General features: G+C 46.9%; 1 protein-coding gene across 1 annotated transcript in view; it reads left to right on the forward strand.

Moving 5' to 3' along the window:
- Positions 1 to 20,539, forward strand: part of tm6sf2b (transmembrane 6 superfamily member 2b) — an 83,994-nt gene that overhangs the window by 42,226 nt on the left and 21,229 nt on the right. The window contains exons 4-6 of the mRNA XM_068015999.1: positions 10,184 to 10,287; positions 10,511 to 10,593; positions 11,349 to 11,473. Of these exons, the coding sequence (XP_067872100.1) occupies positions 10,184 to 10,287; positions 10,511 to 10,593; positions 11,349 to 11,473 (312 nt within the window). The remainder of the gene's footprint in view (positions 1 to 10,183; positions 10,288 to 10,510; positions 10,594 to 11,348; positions 11,474 to 20,539) is intronic.

Below are 20,539 nucleotides of genomic sequence, written 5' to 3' on the forward strand. Positions count from 1 at the left end.
GGATAGTGTTCACGGTGGGGACGGACGGACGGTGTTCAGGGTGGGGACGGACGGAGAGTGTTCACGGTGGGGACGGACGGATAGTGTTCAGGGTGGGGACGGACGGACAATGTTCAGGGTGTGGACGGACGGATGGTGTTCAGGGTGGGGACGGACAGATAGTGTTCAGGGTGTGGACGGACGGATAATGTTCAGGGTGTGGACGGACGGATAATGTTCAGGGTGTGGACGGACGGATAATGTTCAGGGTGTGGACGGACGGATGGTGTTCAGGGTGGGGACGGACAGATAGTGTTCAGGGTGTGGACGGACGGATAATGTTCAGGGTGTGGACGGACGGATAATGTTCAGGGTGTGGACGGACGGATAATGTTCAGGGTGGGGACGGACGGACAGTGTTCAGGGTGGGGACGGACGGATAGTGTTCAGGGTGTGGACGGACGGATAGTGTTCAGGGTGGGGACGGACGGATAGTGTTCAGGGTGGGGACGGACGGACGGTGTTCAGGGTGGGGACGGACGGAGAGTGTTCAGGGTGTGGACGGACGGATAGTGTTCAGGGTGGGGACGGACGGATAGTGTTCAGGGTGGGGACGGACGGACGGTGTTCAGGGTGGGGACGGACGGATAGTGTTCAGGGTGTGGACGGACAGACAGTGTTCAGGGTGGGGACGGACGGACAGTGTTCAGGGTGGGGACGGACGGATAGTGTTCAGGGTGTGGACGGACGGATAGTGTTCAGGGTGGGGACGGACGGATAGTGTTCAGGGTGGGGACGGACGGACGGTGTTCAGGGTGGGGACGGACGGACAGTGTTCAGGGTGTGGACGGACAGACAGTGTTCAGGGTGTGGACGGACGGATAGTGTTCAGGGTGTGGACGGACGGATAGTGTTCAGGGTGGGGACGGACGGATAGTGTTCAGGGTGTGGACGGACGGATAGTGTTCAGGGTGTGGACGGACAGACAGTGTTCAGGGTGTGGACGGACGGATAGTGTTCAGGGTGTGGACGGACAGACAGTGTTCAGGGTGTGGACGGACGGATAGTGTTCAGGGTGTGGACGGACGGATAGTGTTCAGGGTGTGGACGGACGGATAGTGTTCAGGGTGTGGACGGACGGATAGTGTTCACGGTGGGGACGGACGGACGGTGTTCAGGGTGGGGACGGACGGATAGTGTTCAGGGTGTGGACGGACGGATAGTGTTCACGGTGGGGATGGACGGACGGTGTTCAGGGTGGGGACGGACGGACGGTGTTCAGGGTGGGGACGGACGGACAGTGTTCAGGGTGGGGACGGACGGACAGTGTTCACGGTGGGGACGGACGGACAGTGTTCAGGGTGGGGACGGACGGATAGTGTTCAGGGTGGGGACGGACGGATGGTGTTCACGGTGGGGACGGACGGACGGTGTTCAGGGTGGGGACGGACGGATAGTGTTCACGGTGGGGACGGACGGACGGTGTTCAGGGTGGGGACGGACGGATAGTGTTCACGGTGGGGACGGACGGACAGTGTTCAGGGGGGAACGGACGGATAGTGTTCAGGGTGGGGACGGACGGATAGTGTTCAGGGGGGAACGGACGGATAGTGTTCACGGTGGGGACGGACGGATAGTGTTCACGGTGGGGACGGACGGACGGTGTTCAGGGTGGGGACGGACGGATAGTGTTCACGGTGGGGACGGACGGACGGTGTTCAGGGTGGGGACGGACGGAACGTGTTCAGGGTGGGGACGGACGGATGGTGTTCAGGGTGTGGACGGACGGATAATGTTCAGGGTGTGGACGGACGGATAATGTTCAGGGTGTGGACGGACGGATAATGTTCAGGGTGTGGACGGACGGACAGTGTTCAGGGTGGGGACGGACGGATAGTGTTCAGGGTGTGGACGGACGGATAATGTTCAGGGTGTGGACGGACGGACAGTGTTCAGGGTGGGGACGGACGGATAGTGTTCAGGGTGTGGACGGACGGATAATGTTCAGGGTGTGGACGGACGGACAGTGTTCAGGGTGGGGACGGACGGATAATGTTCAGGGTGGGGACGGACGGACAGTGTTCAGGGTGGGGACGGACGGATAGTGTTCAGGGTGTGGACGGACGGATAGTGTTCAGGGTGTGGACGGACAGACAGTGTTCAGGGTGTGGACGGACGGACAGTGTTCAGGGTGGGGACGGACGGATAATGTTCAGGGTGGGGACGGACGGATAGTGTTCAGAGTGTGGACGGACGGACAGTGTTCAGGGTGGGGACGGACGGATAATGTTCAGGGTGTGGACGGACGGACAGTGTTCAGGGTGGGGACGGACGGATAATGTTCAGGGTGGGGACGGACGGACAGTGTTCAGGGTGGGGACGGACGGATAGTGTTCAGGGTGGGGACGGACGGACAGTGTTCAGGGTGGGGACGGACGGATAGTGTTCAGGGTGTGGACGGACGGATAATGTTCAGGGTGTGGACGGACGGACAGTGTTCAGGGTGGGGACGGACGGATAATGTTCAGGGTGGGGACGGACGGATAGTGTTCAGAGTGTGGACGGACGGATAGTGTTCAGGGTGTGGACGGACGGATAGTGTTCAGGGTGTGGACGGACGGATAGTGTTCACGGTGGGGACGGACGGACGGTGTTCAGGGTGTGGACGGACGGATAGTGTTCACGGTGGGGACGGACGGACGGTGTTCAGGGTGTGGACGGACGGATAATGTTCAGGGTGTGGACGGACGGATGGTGTTCAGGGTGGGGACGGACAGATAGTGTTCAGGGTGTGGACGGACGGATAGTGTTCAGGGTGTGGACGGACGGATAATGTTCAGGGTGTGGACGGACGGATGGTGTTCAGGGTGGGGACGGACAGACAGTGTTCAGGGTGTGGACGGACGGATAGTGTTCAGGGTGTGGACGGACGGATAGTGTTCAGGGTGTGGACGGACGGATAGTGTTCACGGTGGGGACGGACGGACGGTGTTCAGGGTGGGGACGGACGGATAGTGTTCACGGTGGGGACGGACGGACGGTGTTCAGGGTGGGGACGGACGGACGGTGTTCAGGGTGGGGACGGACGGACGGTGTTCAGGGTGGGGACGGACGGATAGTGTTCACGGTGGGGACGGACGGACAGTGTTCAGGGGGGAACGGACGGATAGTGTTCACGGTGGGGACGGACGGACGGTGTTCAGGGTGGGGACGGACGGAGAGTGTTCACGGTGGGGACGGACGGATAATGTTCAGGGTGTGGACGGACGGATGGTGTTCAGGGGGGAACGGACGGATAGTGTTCACGGTGGGGACGGACGGATAGTGTTCACGGTGGGGACGGACGGACGGTGTTCAGGGGGGAACGGACGGATAGTGTTCACGGTGGGGACGGACGGATAGTGTTCACGGTGGGGACGGACGGACGGTGTTCAGGGTGGGGACGGACGGAGAGTGTTCACGGTGGGGACGGACGGATAGTGTTCACGGTGGGGACGGACGGACAGTGTTCACGGTGGGGACGGACGGACAATGTTCAGGGTGTGGACGGACGGATAATGTTCAGGGTGTGGACGGACGGATGGTGTTCAGGGTGTGGACGGACGGATAATGTTCAGGGTGGGGACGGACGGATAATGTTCAGGGTGGGGACGGACGGACAGTGTTCAGGGTGGGGACGGACGGATAGTGTTCAGGGTGTGGACGGACGGATAATGTTCAGGGTGGGGACGGACGGACAGTGTTCAGGGTGTGGACGGACGGACAGTGTTCAGGGTGGGGACGGACGGACAGTGTTCAGGGTGTGGACGGACGGATAATGTTCAGGGTGTGGACGGACGGATAATGTTCAGGGTGGGGACGGACGGACAGTGTTCAGGGTGTGGACGGACGGACAGTGTTCAGGGTGGGGACGGACGGATAGTGTTCAGGGTGTGGACGGACAGACAGTGTTCAGGGTGTGGACGGACGGATAGTGTTCAGGGTGTGGACGGACGGATAGTGTTCACGGTGGGGACGGACGGACGGTGTTCAGGGTGGGGACGGACTGACGGTGTTCAGGGTGGGGACGGACGGATAGTGTTCACGGTGGGGACGGACGGACAGTGTTCAGGGGGGAACGGACGGATAGTGTTCAGGGTGGGGACGGACGAATAGTGTTCAGGGTGGGGACGGACGGATGGTGTTCAGGGTGTGGACGGACGGATAATGTTCAGGGTGTGGACGGACGGATAATGTTCAGTGTGGGGACGGACGGATAATGTTCAGGGTGTGGACGGACGGACAGTGTTCAGGGTGTGGACGGACGGACTGTGTTCAGGGTGTGGACGGACGGACTGTGTTCAGGGTGGGGACGGTCGGACGGTGTTCAGGGTGGGGACGGTCGGACGGTGTTCAGGGTGGGGACGGTCGGACGGTGTTCAGGGTGGGGAGGGACGGACGGTGTTCAGGGTGTGGACGGACGGACATTGTTCAGGATGGGGACGGACGGATAGTGTTCAGGGTGTGGACGGACGGACTGTGTTCAGGGTGGGGACGGTCGGACGGTGTTCAGGGTGGGGACGGTCGGACGGTGTTCAGGATGGGGACGGACGGATTGTGTTCAGGGTGGGGACGGACGGACAGTGTTCAGGGTGGGGAGGGACGGACGGTGTTCAGGGTGTGGACGGACGGACATTGTTCAGGATGGGGACGGACGGATTGTGTTCAGGGTGGGGACGGACGGACGGTGTTCAGGGTGGGGACGGTCGGACGGTGTTCAGGGTGGGGAGGGACGGACGGTGTTCAGGGTGTGGACGGACGGACATTGTTCAGGATGGGGACGGACGGATTGTGTTCAGGGTGGGGACGGACGGACAGTGTTCAGGATGGGGACGGACGGATTGTGTTCAGGGTGGGGACGGACGGAACGTGTTCAGGGTGGGGACGGACGGACAGTGTTCAGGATGGGGACGGACGGACAGTGTTCAGGGTGGGGACGGACGGATTGTGTTCAGGGTGTGGACGGACGGACATTGTTCAGGATGGGGACGGACGGACAGTGCTCAGGGTGTGGACGGACGGACATTGTTCAGGATGGGGACGGACGGACAGTGTTCAGGGTGTGGACGGACGGACAGTGCTCAGCGTGTGGACGGACGGACAGTGCTCAGCGTGTGGACGGACTGACATTGTTCAGGATGGGGACGGACGGACATTGTTCAGGGTGTGGACGGACGGACACTGCTCAGGGTGTGGACGGACGGACAGTGCTCAGGGTGGGGACGGACGGATAGTGTTCAGGATGGGGACGGACGGACAGTGTTCAGGGTGGGGACGGACGGACAGTGTTCAGGGTGGGGACGGACGGACAGTGTTCAGGGTGGGGACGGACGGATAGTGTTCAGGGTGGGGACGGACGGATTGTGTTCAGGGTGGGGACGGACGGACAGTGCTCAGGGTGTGGACGGACGGACATTGTTCAGGATGGGGACGGACGGACAGTGTTCAGGGTGTGGACGGACGGACATTGTTCAGGGTGGGGACGGACGGACAGTGTTCAGGGTGGGGACGGACGGACAGTGCTCAGGGTGTGGACGGACGGACATTGTTCAGGGTGGGGACGGACGGACAGTGCTCAGGGTGTGGACGGACGGACAGTGCTCAGGGTGTGGACGGACGGATAGTGTTCAGGGTGGGGACGGACGGACGGTGTTCAGGGTGGGGACGGACGGACGGTGTTCAGGGTGGGGACGGATGGACAGTGCTCAGGGTGGGGACGGTCGGACGGTGTTCAGGGTGGGGACGGTCGGACGGTGTTCAGGGTTGGGACGGACGGACGGTGTTCAGGGTGGGGACGGACCGATAGTGTTCAGGGTGGGGACGGTCGGACAGTGCTCAGGGTGTGGACGGACGGACGGTGTTCAGGGTGGGGACGGATGGACAGTGTTCAGGGTGTGGACGGACGGATTGTGTTCAGGGTGGGGACGGTCGGACAGTGTTCAGGGTGTGGACGGACGGATTGTGTTCAGGGTGGGGACGGTCGGACGGTGTTCAGGGTGGGGACGGTCGGACGGTGTTCAGGGTTGGGACGGACGGACGGTGTTCAGGGTGGGGACGGACCGATAGTGTTCAGGGTGGGGACGGTCGGACAGTGCTCAGGGTGTGGACGGACGGACGGTGTTCAGGGTGGGGACGGATGGACAGTGTTCAGGGTGTGGACGGACGGATTGTGTTCAGGGTGGGGACGGTCGGACATTGTTCAGGGTGGGGACGGACGGATGGTGTTCAGGGTGGGGACGGATGGACATTGTTCAGGATGGGGACGGATGGACAGTGCTCAGGGTGTGGACGGACGGACAGTGCTCAGGGTGTGGACGGATGGACAGTGCTCAGGGTGTGGACGGACGGACAGTGCTCAGGGTGTGGACGGATGGACAGTGCTCAGGGTGTGGACGGACGGACAGTGCTCAGGGTGTGGACGGACGGACAGTGTTCAGGGTGGGGACGGACGGACAGTGCTCAGGGTGTGGACGGACGGACATTGTTCAGGATGGGGACGGATGGACAGTGCTCAGGGTGTGGACGGACGGACAGTGTTCAGGGTGTGGACGGATGGACAGTGCTCAGGGTGTGGACGGACGGACAGTGCTCAGGGTGTGGACGGACGGACAGTGTTCAGGGTGGGGACGGACGGACAGTGCTCAGGGTGTGGACGGATGGACAGTGCTCAGGGTGTGGACGGACGGACAGTGCTCAGGGTGTGGACGGACGGACAGTGTTCAGGGTGGGGACGGACGGACAGTGCTCAGGGTGTGGACGGATGGACATTGTTCAGGGTGGGGACGGACGGACATTGTTCAGGGTGGGGACGGACGGACAGTGCTCAGGGTGGGGACGGACGGACAGTGCTCAGGGTGTGGACGGACGGATAGTGTTCAGGGTGTGGACGGACGGACAGTGCTCAGGGTGGGGACGGACGGACATTGTTCAGGGTGGGGACGGACGGACAGTGTTCAGGGTGTGGACGGACGGACAGTGCTCAGGGTGGGGACGGACGGACATTGTTCAGGGTGGGGACGGACGGACAGTGTTCAGGGTGTGGACGGACGGACAGTGCTCAGGGTGGGGACGGACGGACATTGTTCAGGGTGGGGACGGACGGACAGTGTTCAGGGTGTGGACGGACGGACAGTGCTCAGGGTGGGGACGGATGGACAGTGTTCAGGGTGGGGACGGACGGACAGTGCTCAGGGTGTGGACGGACGGACAGTGCTCAGGGTGGGGACGGACGGACATTGTTCAGGGTGGGGACGGACGGACAGTGCTCAGGGTGTGGACGGACGGACAGTGCTCAGGGTGTGGACGGACGGACAGTGCTCAGGGTGTGGACGGACGGACATTGTTCAGGGTGGGGACGGACGGACATTGTTCAGGGTGGGGACGGACGGACAGTGCTCAGGGTGGGGACGGACGGACATTGTTCAGGGTGTGGACGGACGGACAGTGCTCAGGGTGTGGACGGACGGACAGTGCTCAGGGTGGGGACGGACGGACATTGTTCAGGGTGGGGACGGACGGACAGTGTTCAGGGTGTGGACGGACGGACAGTGCTCAGGGTGGGGACGGATGGACAGTGCTCAGGGTGGGGACGGACGGACATTGTTCAGGGTGGGGACGGACGGACATTGTTCAGGGTGGGGACGGACGGACAGTGCTCAGGGTGGGGACGGACGGACAGTGTTCAGGGTGGGGACGGACGGACAGTGTTCAGGGTGTGGACGGACGGACAGTGCTCAGGGTGTGGACGGACGGACAGTGCTCAGGGTGTGGACGGACGGACAGTGCTCAGGGTGGGGACGGATGGACAGTGCTCAGGGTGGGGACGGATGGACAGTGCTCAGGGTGGGGACGGACGGACATTGTTCAGGGTGGGGACGGACGGACATTGTTCAGGGTGTGGACGGACGGACAGTGCTCAGGGTGGGGACGGACGGACATTGTTCAGGGTGGGGACGGACGGACAGTGCTCAGGGTGGGGACGGACGGACATTGTTCAGGGTGTGGACGGACGGACAGTGCTCAGGGTGGGGACGGACGGACATTGTTCAGGGTGGGGACGGACGGACATTGTTCAGGGTGGGGACGGACGGACATTGTTCAGGGTGGGGACGGACGGACAGTGCTCAGGGTGGGGACGGACGGACATTGTTCAGGGTGGGGACGGACGGACATTGTTCAGGGTGGGGACGGACGGACATTGTTCAGGGTGTGGACGGACGGACAGTGCTCAGGGTGGGGACGGACGGACATTGTTCAGGGTGGGGACGGACGGACAGTGTTCAGGGTGTGGACGGACGGATCATGCTCAGGGTGTGGACGGACGGATAGCGTTCAGGGTGGGGACGGACGGACAGTGTTCAGGATGGGGACGGGCGGACTGTGTTCAGGGTGGGGACGGACGGACATTGTTCAGGGTGGGGACGGACGGACATTGTTCAGGGTGGGGACGGACGGACAGTGCTCAGGGTGGGGACGGACGGACAGTGCTCAGGGTGTGGACGGACGGACAGTGTTCAGGGTGGGGACGGACGGACAGTGCTCAGGGTGTGGACGGACGGACATTGTTCAGGGTGGGGACGGACGGACAGTGTTCAGGGTGGGGACGGACGGACATTGTTCAGGGTGGGGACGGACGGACAGTGTTCAGGGTGGGGACGGACGGACAGTGTTCAGGGTGGGGACGGACGGATAGTGTTCAGGGTGGGGACGGACGGACATTGTTCAGGGTGGGGACGGACGGACATTGTTCAGGGTGTGGACGGACGGACATTGTTCAGGGTGGGGACGGACGGACATTGTTCAGGGTGGGGACGGACGGACATTGTTCAGGGTGTGGACGGACGAACAGTGTTCAGGGTGGGGACGGACGGATAGTGTTCAGGGTGGGGACGGACGGACATTGTTCAGGGTGGGGACGGACGGACATTGTTCAGGATGGGGATGGGCGGACAGTGTTCAGGGTGTGGACGGACGGACCGTGCTCAGGGTGTGGACGGACGGATCATGCTCAGGGTGTGGACGGACGGACTGTGTTCAGGATGGGGACGGGCGGACTGTGTTCAGGTTGGGGACGGACGGACATTGTTCAGGATGGGGACGGGCGGACTGTGTTCAGGTTGGGGACGGACGGACATTGTTCAGGATGGGGACGGGCAGACTGTGTTCAGGGTGTGGACGGACGGATCATGCTCAGGGTGTGGACGGACGGATAGCGTTCAGGTTGGGGACGGGCGGACTGTGTTCAGGTTGGGGACGGACATTGTTCAGGATGGGGACGGGCGGACAGTGTTCAGGGTGTGGACGGACGGATCATGCTCAGGGTGTGGACGGACGGATAGCGTTCAGGGTGGGGACGGACGGACAGTGTTCAGGATGGGGACGGGCGGACTGTGTTCAGGTTGGGGACGGACGGACATTGTTCAGGATGGGGACGGGCAGACTGTGTTCAGGGTGTGGACGGACGGATCATGCTCAGGGTGTGGACGGACGGATAGCGTTCAGGTTGGGGACGGGCGGACTGTGTTCAGGTTGGGGACGGACATTGTTCAGGATGGGGACGGGCGGACAGTGTTCAGGGTGTGGACGGACGGATCATGCTCAGGGTGTGGACGGACGGATAGCGTTCAGGGTGGGGACGGACGGATAGCGTTCAGGGTGTGGACGGACGGACAGTGTTCAGGGTGGGGACGGACGGATAGTGTTCAGGGTGGGGACGGACGGATAGTGCTGACGGTGGGGACGGACGGATAGCGTTCAGGGTGGGGACGGACGGACAGTGTTCAGGGTGGGGACGGACGGACAGTGTTCAGGGTGGGGACGGACGGATAGTGTTCAGGGTGGGGACGGACGGACAGTGTTCAGGGTGGGGACGGACGGATAGTGTTCAGGGTGGGGACGGACGAATGGTGCTGAGGGTGGGGACGGACGGATAGTGTTCAGGGTGGGGACGGACGGATAGTGTTCAGGGTGGGGACGGACGGATAGTGCTGAGGGTGGGGACGGACGGATAGTGTTCAGGGTGGGGACGGACGGATAGTGCTGAGGGTGTGGACGGACGGATAGCGTACAGGGTGGGGACGGACGGATAGTGTTCAGGGTGGGGACGGACGGATAGTGCTGAGGGTGGGGACGGATGGCTGATGCTGATGGTTTTCTCCTTTGACAGGGGGAACCATATCTCCGCAGTGCCTACGGAATTCTGATCTGCTATTGGGATGGCACAGTCCATTACTTGCTCTACCTGACAATGATGGTCGCCATAACACTGAGGTAAGGCACCAAACAGCAGCACACACTGACTGTCCCCATCTGAAGAATTTGTGTTCTGTTCTGGGAACCACATCTCCAGAGGATATATTGACCTTGGAGAAGGTGCAGTGCAGATTCAGCAGAATGTTACCGAAGCCAACTTGGCTTGTATTGGAACTGAGACGTATGCAGGACTGAGGATGGATGTCATGTGTGATCACTAAAGCCTGTGGTTTCCCCACAGGTGGCGTTATCGGAGTGTTGGCCTCTATTGGGTGGGCTCCATGCTCATGAGTCTCGTCACCCTTTTACTTGGAACTGTTGTAGGTGAGTGACTGTTGCAGGAAGTTATTCCCAGTAAAGTGTTATACTGAACTGGGAGGAAAAGAATACAGACACAGGATAATGGGAATAAATCACAACAACAACATCTTTCATTTATATAACACTTATAAGATAATAACATTTCCCAAGACGCTTCACAGGTGCTTTATCAAGCCAAGTTTGACACCGAGCCACATAAGGAGATATTAGGGCAGATGACCAAAAGCTTGGTCTAAGAGATAGATGTTAAGCTGCATCTTAAAGGAGGAGAGAAAAGGAAAGATATCTGATAGTCCAATCTGGGAAGGTTTATTGCAACCTTATAAAATTTACTGGGACAGTGTAGAGGGAGCTTTACTCTGTATCTAACCCCGTGCTGTACCTGTCCTGGGAGTGTTTGATGGGGACAGTGTAGAGGGAGCTTTACTCTGTATCTAACCCCGTGCTGTACCTGGGGGAGTGTTTGATGGGACAGTGTAGAGGGAGCTTTACTCTGTATCTAACCCCGTGCTATACCTGGGGGAGTGTTTGATGGGACAGTGTAGAGGGAGCTTTACTCTGTATCTAACCCTGTGCTGTAATGGCCCTGGAAATGTTTTATTCAGAAAGTGGATGTAAATAGTGGGGATCTCCTAGCTTCTTACTGAACATATCATTTCACCAAACAAACAAGGAGCAACAATTTTCAAAGGGAACAAATGTGAAGGATTTGGGCTTTTCCTAAATCTTGGCCTATGATTTTGTCTCCAAACCTGAAGGTAAATTTGGAACTGAAATCCGTCCTGCCTTCCTGCTGAATATTCCTTATGTGTTAATACCGATTTGGGCTGGAAAGAAAATCTATGGGATGCCCAGAGCATTGCCACAGGCAACGGCAGATCAGGTGAGGAGCATCAGGAATAACATGGAGATACCAGAGCACTTGTTTCTCTGGGAGTGGATGCGATCTGCATGTTCAAATTACATAGACAGAGGAGTAGAGGGAGCTTTACTCTGTATCCAACCCCGTTTTGTTTTTCTTTTCTTTTTCTTTCTTTTTTTTTGCTTTACTCTGTATCTAACCCCATTCTTTTTTTTCATTTTTTTTTCATTTTTTTTGCTTTACTCTGTATCTAACCCCGTTTTTTTTTCTTTTTTTTTGCTTTACTCTGTATCTAACCCCATTCTTTTTTTTCATTTTTTTTTCATTTTTTTTGCTTTACTCTGTATCTAACCCCGTTTTTTTTTCTTTTTTTTTGCTTTACTCTGTATCTAACCCCATTCTTTTTTTTCATTTTTTTTTCATTTTTTTTGCTTTACTCTGTATCTAACCCCGTTTTTTTTTCTTTTTTTTTGCTTTACTCTGTATCTAACCCCGTTTTTTTTTTCTTTTTTTCTTCTTTTTTTTTGCTTTACTCTGTATCTAACCCTGTTCTTTTTTTTCCATTTTTTTTCTTTCTTTTTTTTTGCTTTGCTCTGTATCTAACCCCGTTTTTTCCCCATTTTTTCTTTCTTTTTTTTTGCTTTACTCTGTATCTAACCCCGTTCTTTTTTTTCCATTTTTTTTCTTTCTTTTTTTTTTGCTTTGCTCTGTATCTAACCCCGTTTTTTTTTCTTTCTTTTTTTTGCTTTACTCTGTATCTAACCCTGTACTGTTCCTGTCCTGGGAGTGTTTGATGTGGACAGTGTAGAGGGAGCTTTCCACTGTTTCTAACCCCATTTATTTTTTAAAAATTTTTTTCTTTCGTTTTTTTTTGCTTAACTCTGTATCTAACCCCGTTTTTTTTTCATTTTTTTTCCTTTTTTTTTTGCTTTACTCTGTATATGACGCTGTGCTGTACCTGTCCTGGGAGTGTTTGATGTGGACAGTGTAGAGGGAGCTTTACTCTGTATAGAACACCATTTTTTTTCTTTCTTTTTTTTTTGCTTTACTCTGTATCTAACCCTGTTTATTTTTTCATTTTTTTTTCTTTCTTTTTTTTTGCTTTACTCTGTATCTAACCCTGTGCTGTTCCTGTCCTGGGAGTGCTTGATGTGGACAGTGTAGAGGGAGCTTTCCACTGTATCTAACCCCATTTATTTTTTCATTTTTTTTTCTTTCTTTCTTTTTGCTTTACTCTGTATCTAACCCTGTGCTGTTCCTATCCTGGGAGTGTTTGATGTGGACAGTGTAGAGGGAGCTTTACTCTGTATAGAACCCCATTTTTTTTCTTTCTTTTTTTTTGCTTTACTCTGTATCTAACCCTGTGCTGTTCCTGTCCTGGGAGTGTTTGATGTGGACAGTGTAGGCTTTACTCTGTATCTAACCCCGTTTCTTTTTTCTTTTTCTTTCCTTTTTTTTTGCTTTACTCTGTATCTAACCCCGTTCTTTTTTTTCATTTTTTTTCTTTCTTTTTTTTTGCTTTACTCTGTATCTAACCCCGTTTTTCCCCCCATTTTTTTCTTTCTTTTTTTTGCTTTACTCTGTATCTAACCCCTTTTTTTCCCTTTTTTTCCTTTCTTTTGTTTTTGCTTCACTCTGTATCTAACCCCGTTTTTTTCCCTCTTTTTTTTCTTTCTTTTGTTTTTGCTTTACTCTGTATCTAACCCCATTTTTTTTCTTTTTTTGCTTTACTCTGTATCTAACCCCGTTTTCTTTTTTTTCTTTTTTTATCTTTCTTTTTTTTTGCTTTACTCTGTATCTAACCCCGTTTTTTCCCATTTTTTTCTTTCTTTTTTTTTGCTTTACACTGTATCTAACCCCGTTTTTTTCCCCCATTTTTTTCTTTCTTTTTTTTGCTTTACTCTGTATCTAACCCCGTTTTTTTTTCGTTTTTTTTCCTTTCTTTTGTTTTTGCTTTACTCTGTATATAACCCCTTTTTTTTCTTTTTTTTTCTTTCTTTTTTTTTGCTTTACTCTGTATCTAACCCCATTTTTTCCCCCATTTTTTTCTTTCTTTTTTTTTGCTTAACTCTGTATCTAGCCCCTTTTTTTCTTTTTTTTCTTTCTTTTGTTTTTGCTTCACTCTGTATCTAACCCCGTTTTTTATCCTTTTTTTTTCTTTCTTTTGTTTTTGCTTTACTCTGTATCTAACCCCGTTTTTTTTCCGTTTTTTTTTCTTTCTTTTTTTTTGCTTTACTCTGTATATGACGCTGTGCTGTACCTGTCCTGGGAATGTTTGATGTGGACAGTGTAGAGGGAGCTTTACTCTGTATAGAACGTCATTTTTTTTCTTTTTTTTTGTTGCTCTACTCTGTATATAACCCCGTTCTTTTTTTTCATTTTTTTCTTTCCTTTTTTTCCCTTTACTCTGTATCTAACGCCATTTCTTTTCTTTTTTTGCTTTACTCTATATCTAGCCCCGTTTTTTTTCTTTTTTTCACTTTCTTTTTTTTGCTTTACTCTGTATCTAACCCCGTTTTTTTTTTCATTTTTCTTTCTTTCTTTTTTTTTGCTTTACTCTGTATCTAACCTTGTGCTGTTCCTGTCCTGGGAGTGTTTGATGTGGACAGTGTAGAGGGAGCTTTCCACTGTATCTAACCCCATTTATTTTATCATTTTGTTTTCTTTCTTTTTTTTTGCTTTACTCTGTATCTAACCCAGTTTATATTTTTCCATTTTTTTCTTTGTTTTTTTTTGCTTTACTCTGTATCTTACCCTGTTTATTTTTCATTTTTTTTCCTTTCTTATTTTTTTGCTTTACTCTGTATCTAACCCTGTGCTGTACCTGTCCTGGGAGTGTTTGATGTGGACAGTGTAGGCTTTACTCTGTATCTAACCCCATTTATTTTTTCATTTTGTTTTCTTTCTTTTTTTTTGCTTTACTCTGTATCTAACCCAGTTTTTATTTTACCATTTTTTTTCTTTGTTTTTTTTTTGCTTTACTCTGTATCTTACCCTGTTTTATTTCTCATTTTTTTTCTTTCTTTTTTTTGCTTTACTCTGTATCTAACCCTGTGCTGTTCCTGTCCTGGGAGTGTTTGATGTGGACAGTGTAGGCTTTACTCTGTATCTAACCCCGTTTCTTTTTTCTTTTTCTTTCCTTTTTTTTTGCTTTACTCTGTATCTAACCCCGTTCTTTTTTTTCATTTTTTTTTCTTTCTTTTTTTTTGCTTTACTCTGTATCTAACCCCGTTTCTTTTTTCTTTTTCTTTCCTTTTTTTTTGCTTTACTCTGTATCTAACACCGTTCTTTTTTTCCGTTTTTTTTCTTTCTTTTGTTTTTGCTTTACTCTGTATCTAACCCCATTTTTTTCCTTTCTTTGCTTTACTCTGTATCTAGCCCCGTTTTGTTTCTTTTTTTATCTTTCTTTTTTTTTGCTTTACTCTGTGTCTAACCCCTTTTTTTCTTTTCTTTTCTTTCATTTTTTTTGCTTTACTCTGTATCTAACCCTGTTTTTTTTTCTTTTTTTTTTCTTTCTTTTGTTTTTGCTTTACTCTGTATCTAACCCCATTTTTTTTCTTTTTTTGCTTTACTCTGTATCTAACCCCGTTTTCTTTTTTTTCATTTTTTTTCTTTCTTCTGTTTTTGCTTTACTCTGTATCTAACCCCATTTTTTTTCTTTTTTTGCTTTACTCTGTATCTAGCCCCGTTTTGTTTCTTTTTTTATCTTTTTTTTTGCTTTACTCTGTATCTAACCCCTTTTTCTTCTTTTTTTTCTTTCTTTTTTTTTGCTTTACTCTGTATCTAACCCCGTTTTTTTCCCCATTTTTTGCTTTTTTTTTGCTTTACTCTGTATCTAACCCAGTTTTTATTTTTCCATTCTTTTTCTTTGTTTTTTTTTGCTTTACTCTGTATCTTACCCTGTTTTTTTTTCATTTTTTTTTCTTTCTTTTTTTTTTGCTTTACTCTGTATCTAACCCCATTTCTTTTTTCTTTTTCTTTCCTTTTTTTTTGCTTTACTCTGTATCTAACCCCGTTCTTTTTTTTCATTTTTTTTCCTTCTTTTTTTTTGCTTTACTCTGTATCTAACCCCGTTTTTTACCCCATTTTATTCTTTCTTTTTTTTGCTTTACTCTGTATCTAACCCCTTTTTTTCCCTTTTTTTTCTTTCTTTTGTTTTTGCTTTACTCTGTATCTAACCCCATTTTTTTCTTTCTTTGCTTTACTCTGTATCTAGCCCCGTTTTGTTTCTTTTTTATCTTTCTTTTTTTTTGCTTTACTCTGTATCTAACCCCTTTTTTCTTTTCTTTCTTTTTTTTTGCTTTACTCTGTATCTAACCCCTGTTTTTTCTTTTTTTTCTTTCTTTTGTTTTTGCTTCACTCTGTATCTAACCCTGTTTTTTTTCTTTTTTTGCTTTACTCTGTATCTAACCCTGTTTTTTTTCTTTTTTTGCTTTACTCTGTATTTAACCCTGTTTTCTTTTTTTTCATTTTTTTTCTTTCTTTTGTTTTTGCTTTACTCTGTATCTAACCCCCTTTTTTTCTTTTTTTTTCTTTTTTTTTGCATTACTCTGTATCTAACCATTTTTTTTTCTTTCTTTTTTTTGCTTTACTCTGTATCTAACCCCATTTTCTTTTTTTTCATTTTTTTTCTTTCTTTTGTTTTTGCTTTACTCTGTATCTAACCCCATTTTTTTTCTTTTTTTGCTTTACTCTGTGTCTAGCCCTGTTTTGTTTCTTTTTTTATCTTTCTTTTTTTTTGCTTTACTCTGTTTCTAACCCCTTTTTTTTCTTTTTTTTTTGCTTTACTCTGTATCTAACACCGTTTTTTCCCATTTTTTTCTTTCTTTTTTTTGCTTTACACTGTATCTAACCCCTTTTTTTCTTTTTTTTTCTTTCTTTTGTTTTTGCTTCACTCTGTATCTAACCCCGTTTTATTTTTGTTTTTTTTCCTTTTGTTTTTGCTTTACTCTGTATATAACCCCTTTTTTTTCTTTTTTTTTCTTTCTTTTTTTTTGCTTTACTCTGTATCTAACCCCCTTTTTTTTCTTTTTTTTTGCATTACTCTGTATCTAACCATTTTTTTTCTTTTTTTTTTGCTTTACTCTGTATCTAACCCCCTTTTTTTCTTTTTTTCTTTCTTTTGTTTTGCTTTACTCTGTATCTAACCCCCTTTTTTTTCTTTCTTTTTTTTTGCATTACTCTGTATCTAACCATTTTTTTTCTTTCTTTCTTTTTTTGCTTTACTCTGTATCTAACACCCTTTTTTCTTTTTTTTCTTTTTTTTTGCATTACTCTGTATCTAACCATTTTTTTTCTTTCTTTTTTTTGCTTTACTCTGTATCTAACCCCGTTTTCTTTTTTTTCATTTTTTTCTTTCTTTTGTTTTTGCTTTACTCTGTATCTAACCCCATTTTTTTTCTTTTTTTGCTTTACTCTGTATCTAGCCCCGTTTTGTTTCTTTTTTTATCTTTCTTTTTTTTTGCTTTACTCTGTATCTTACCCCTTTTTTTCTTTTTTTTCTTTTTTTTTTGCTTTACTCTGTATCTAACCCCGTTTTTTTCCCCTTTTTTTTCTTTTTTTTTGCTTTACTCTGTATCTAACCCAGTTTTTATTTTTCCATTTTTTTTCTTTGTTTTTTTTGCTTTACTCTGTATCTTACCCTGTTTTTTTTCATTTTTTTTTCTTTCTTTTTTTTTTGCTTTACTCTGTATCTTACCCTGTTTTTTTTCCATTTTTTTTTCTTTCTTTTTTTTTGCTTTACTCTGTATCTGACACTGTGCTGTACCTGTCCTGGGAGTATTTGATGTGGACAGTGTAGAGGGAGCTTTACTCTGTATAGAACCCCATTTTTATTCTTTCTTTTTTTTTGCTTTACTCTGTATCTAACCCTGTGCTGTTCCTGTCCTGGGAGTGTTTGATGTGGACAGTGTAGGCTTTACTCTGTATCTAACCCCGTTTCTTTTTTCTTTTTCTTTCCTTTTTTTTTGCTTTACTCTGTATCTAACCCCGTTCTTTTTTTTCAGTTTTTTTCTTTCTTTTTTTTTGCTTTACTCTGTATCTAACCCCGTTTTTCCCCCCATTTTTTTCTTTCTTTTTTTTGCTTTACTCTGTATCTAACCCCTTTTTTTCCCTTTTTTTCCTTTCTTTTGTTTTTGCTTTACTCTGTATCTAACCCCATTTTTTTTCTTTTTTTGCTTTACTCTGTATCTAACCCTGTTTTCTTTTTTTTCATTTTTTTTCTTTCTTTTGTTTTTGCTTTACTCTGTATCTAACCCCATTTTGTTTCTTTTTTTGCTTTACTCTGTATCTAGCCCCGTTTTTTCTTTTTTTTTCTTTTTTTTTTGCTTTACTCTGTATCTAACCCCGTTTTTTCCCATTTTTTTCTTTCTTTTTTTTTGCTTTACACTGTATCTAACCCCTTTTTTCTTTTTTTTTCTTTCTTTTTTTTTTGCTTTACTCTGTATCTAACCCCGTTTTTTCCCATTTTTTTCTTTCTTTTTTTTTGCTTTACACTGTATCTAACCCCTTTTTTCTTTTTTTTCTTTCTTTTGTTTTTGCTTCACTCTGTATCTAACCCCGTTTTTTTTTCTTTTTATTTTCTTTCTTTTGTTTTTGCTTTACTCTGTATCTAACCCCATTTTTTTTCTTTTTTTGCTTTACTCTGTATCTAACCCTGTTTTCTTTTTTTTCATTTTTTTTCTTTCTTTTGTTTTTGCTTTACTCTGTATCTAACCCCATTTTGTTTCTTTTTTGCTTTACTCTGTATCTAGCCCCGTTTTGTTTCTTTTTTTATCTTTCTTTTTTTTTGCTTTACTCTGTATCTAACCCCGTTTTTTCCCATTTTTTTCTTTCTTTTTTTTTGCTTTACACTGTATCTAACCCCTTTTTTCTTTTTTTTTCTTTCTTTTGTTTTTGCTTCACTCTGTATCTAACCCCGTTTTATTTATTTTTTTTTCTTTTGTTTTTGCTTTACTCTGTATATAACCCCTTTTTTCTTTTTTTTTCTTTCTTTTTGTTTGCTTTACTCTGTATCTAACCCCCTTTTTTTCTTTTCTTTCTTTTGTTTTGCTTTACTCTGTATCTAACCCCCTTTTTTTCTTTCTTTTTTTTTGCATTACTCTGTATCTAACCATTTTTTTTTCTTTTTTTTTTGCTTTACTCTGTATCTAACCCCCTTTTTTTCTTTTTTTTCTTTCTTTTTTTTTGCATTACTCTGTATCTAACCATTTTTTTTCTTTCTTTTTTTTTGCTTTACTCTGTATCTAACCCGTTTTTTGTTTCATTTATTTTCTTTCTTTTTTTTTGCTTTACTCTGTATCTAACCCACCTTTTTTTTCTTTTTTTCTTTCTTTTTTTTTGCTTTACTCTGTATCTAACCCCCTTTTTTTTCATTTTTTTCTTTCTTTTTTTTTGCATTACTCTGTATCTAACCATCTTTTTTCTTTTTTTTTGCTTTACTCTGTATCTTACCCGTTTTTTGTTTCATTTATTTTCTTTCTTTTTTTTTGCTTTACTCTGTATCTAACCCACCTTTTTTTTCTTTTTTTCTTTCTTTTTTTTTGCTTTACTCTGTATCTAACCCCCTTTTTTTTCTTTTTTTTCTTTCTTTTTTTTGCATTACTCTGTATCTAACCATCTTTTTTCTTTTTTTTTGCTTTACTCTGTATCTTACCCGTTTTTTGTTTCATTTTTTCTTTCATTCTTTTTTTTGCTTTACTCTGTATCTAACCCTGTGCTGTTCCTGTTCTGGGAGTGTTTGATGTGGACAGTGCAGAGGGAGCTTTCCACTGTATCTAACCCCATTTATTTTTTCATTTTTTTTTCTATCTTTTTTTTTTGCTTTACTCTGTATTTAACCCCGGTTTTTTTCCGGTTTTCTTTCTTTCTTTTTTTTGCTTCACTCTGTATCTAACCCCACTTTTTTTTCTTTTTTTTTCTTTTTTTTGCTGTACTCTGTATCTAACCCCGTTTTTTCTCTTTTTTTCTCTTTCTTTTTTTTGCTTTACTCTGTATCTAACCCCGTTTTTTTTTCTTTTTTTTTTCTTTCTTTTTTTTGCTTTACTCTGTATCTAACCCTGTACTGTTCCTGTCCTGGGAGTGTTTGATGTGGACAGTGCAGTCGGAGCTTTCCACTGTATCTAACCCCATTTATTTTTTCATTTTTTATTCTTTCTTTTTTTTTGCTTTACTCTGTATTTAACCCCGTTTTTTTTTTGTTTTTTTATTTCTTTTTTTTGCTTTACTCTGTATCTAACCCTGTGCTGTTCCTGTCCTGGGAGTGTTTGATGTGGACAGTGTAGAGGGAGCTTTACTCTGTATATAACCCTGTTTTTTTAAATCTTTTTTTTTCTTTCTTTTTTTTGCTTTACTCTGTATATAACCCCGTTTTTTCCCCTGTTTTCTTTCTTGCTTTTTTTTGCTTCACTCTGTATCTGACCCGATTTTTTTTTCTTTTTTTTGCTTTTTTTTTGCTTCACTCTGTATCTAACCCCATTTTTTTTTCTTTTTTTTGCTTTTTTTTGCTTTACTCTGTATCTAACCCCGTTTTTTTTTCTTTTTTCTTTCATTCTTTTTTTTGCTTTACTCTGTATCTAACCCTGTGCTGTTCCTGTCCTGGGAGTGTTTGATGTGGACAGTGCAGAGGGAGCTTTCCACTGTATCTAACCCTATTTATTTTTTCAATTTTTTTTCTTTCTTTTTTTTTGCTTTACTCTGTATCTAACCCTTTTTTTTCCCTTTTTTTTCTTTCTTTTTTTTGCTTTACTCTGTATCTACCCCCGTTTTTTTTCTTTCTTTTTTTTGCTTTACTCTGTATCTAACCCCATTTATTTTTTCATTTTTTTTTCTTTTTTTTTGCTTTACTCTGTATATAACCCCGTTTTTTCCCCTGTTTTCTTTCTTGCTTTTTTTTGCTTCACTCTGTATCTGACCCGATTTTTTTTTCTTTTTTTTGCTTTTTTTTTGCTTCACTCTGTATCTAACCCCATTTTTTTTCTTTTTTTTGCTTTTTTTTGCTTTACTCTGTATCTAACCCCGTTTTTTTTTCTTTTTTCTTTCATTCTTTTTTTTGCTTTACTCTGTATCTAACCCTGTGCTGTTCCTGTC

This window comes from Heterodontus francisci, chromosome 36 (genome assembly GCF_036365525.1).
Source record: "Heterodontus francisci isolate sHetFra1 chromosome 36, sHetFra1.hap1, whole genome shotgun sequence".
NCBI lineage: Eukaryota > Metazoa > Chordata > Chondrichthyes > Heterodontiformes > Heterodontidae > Heterodontus > Heterodontus francisci.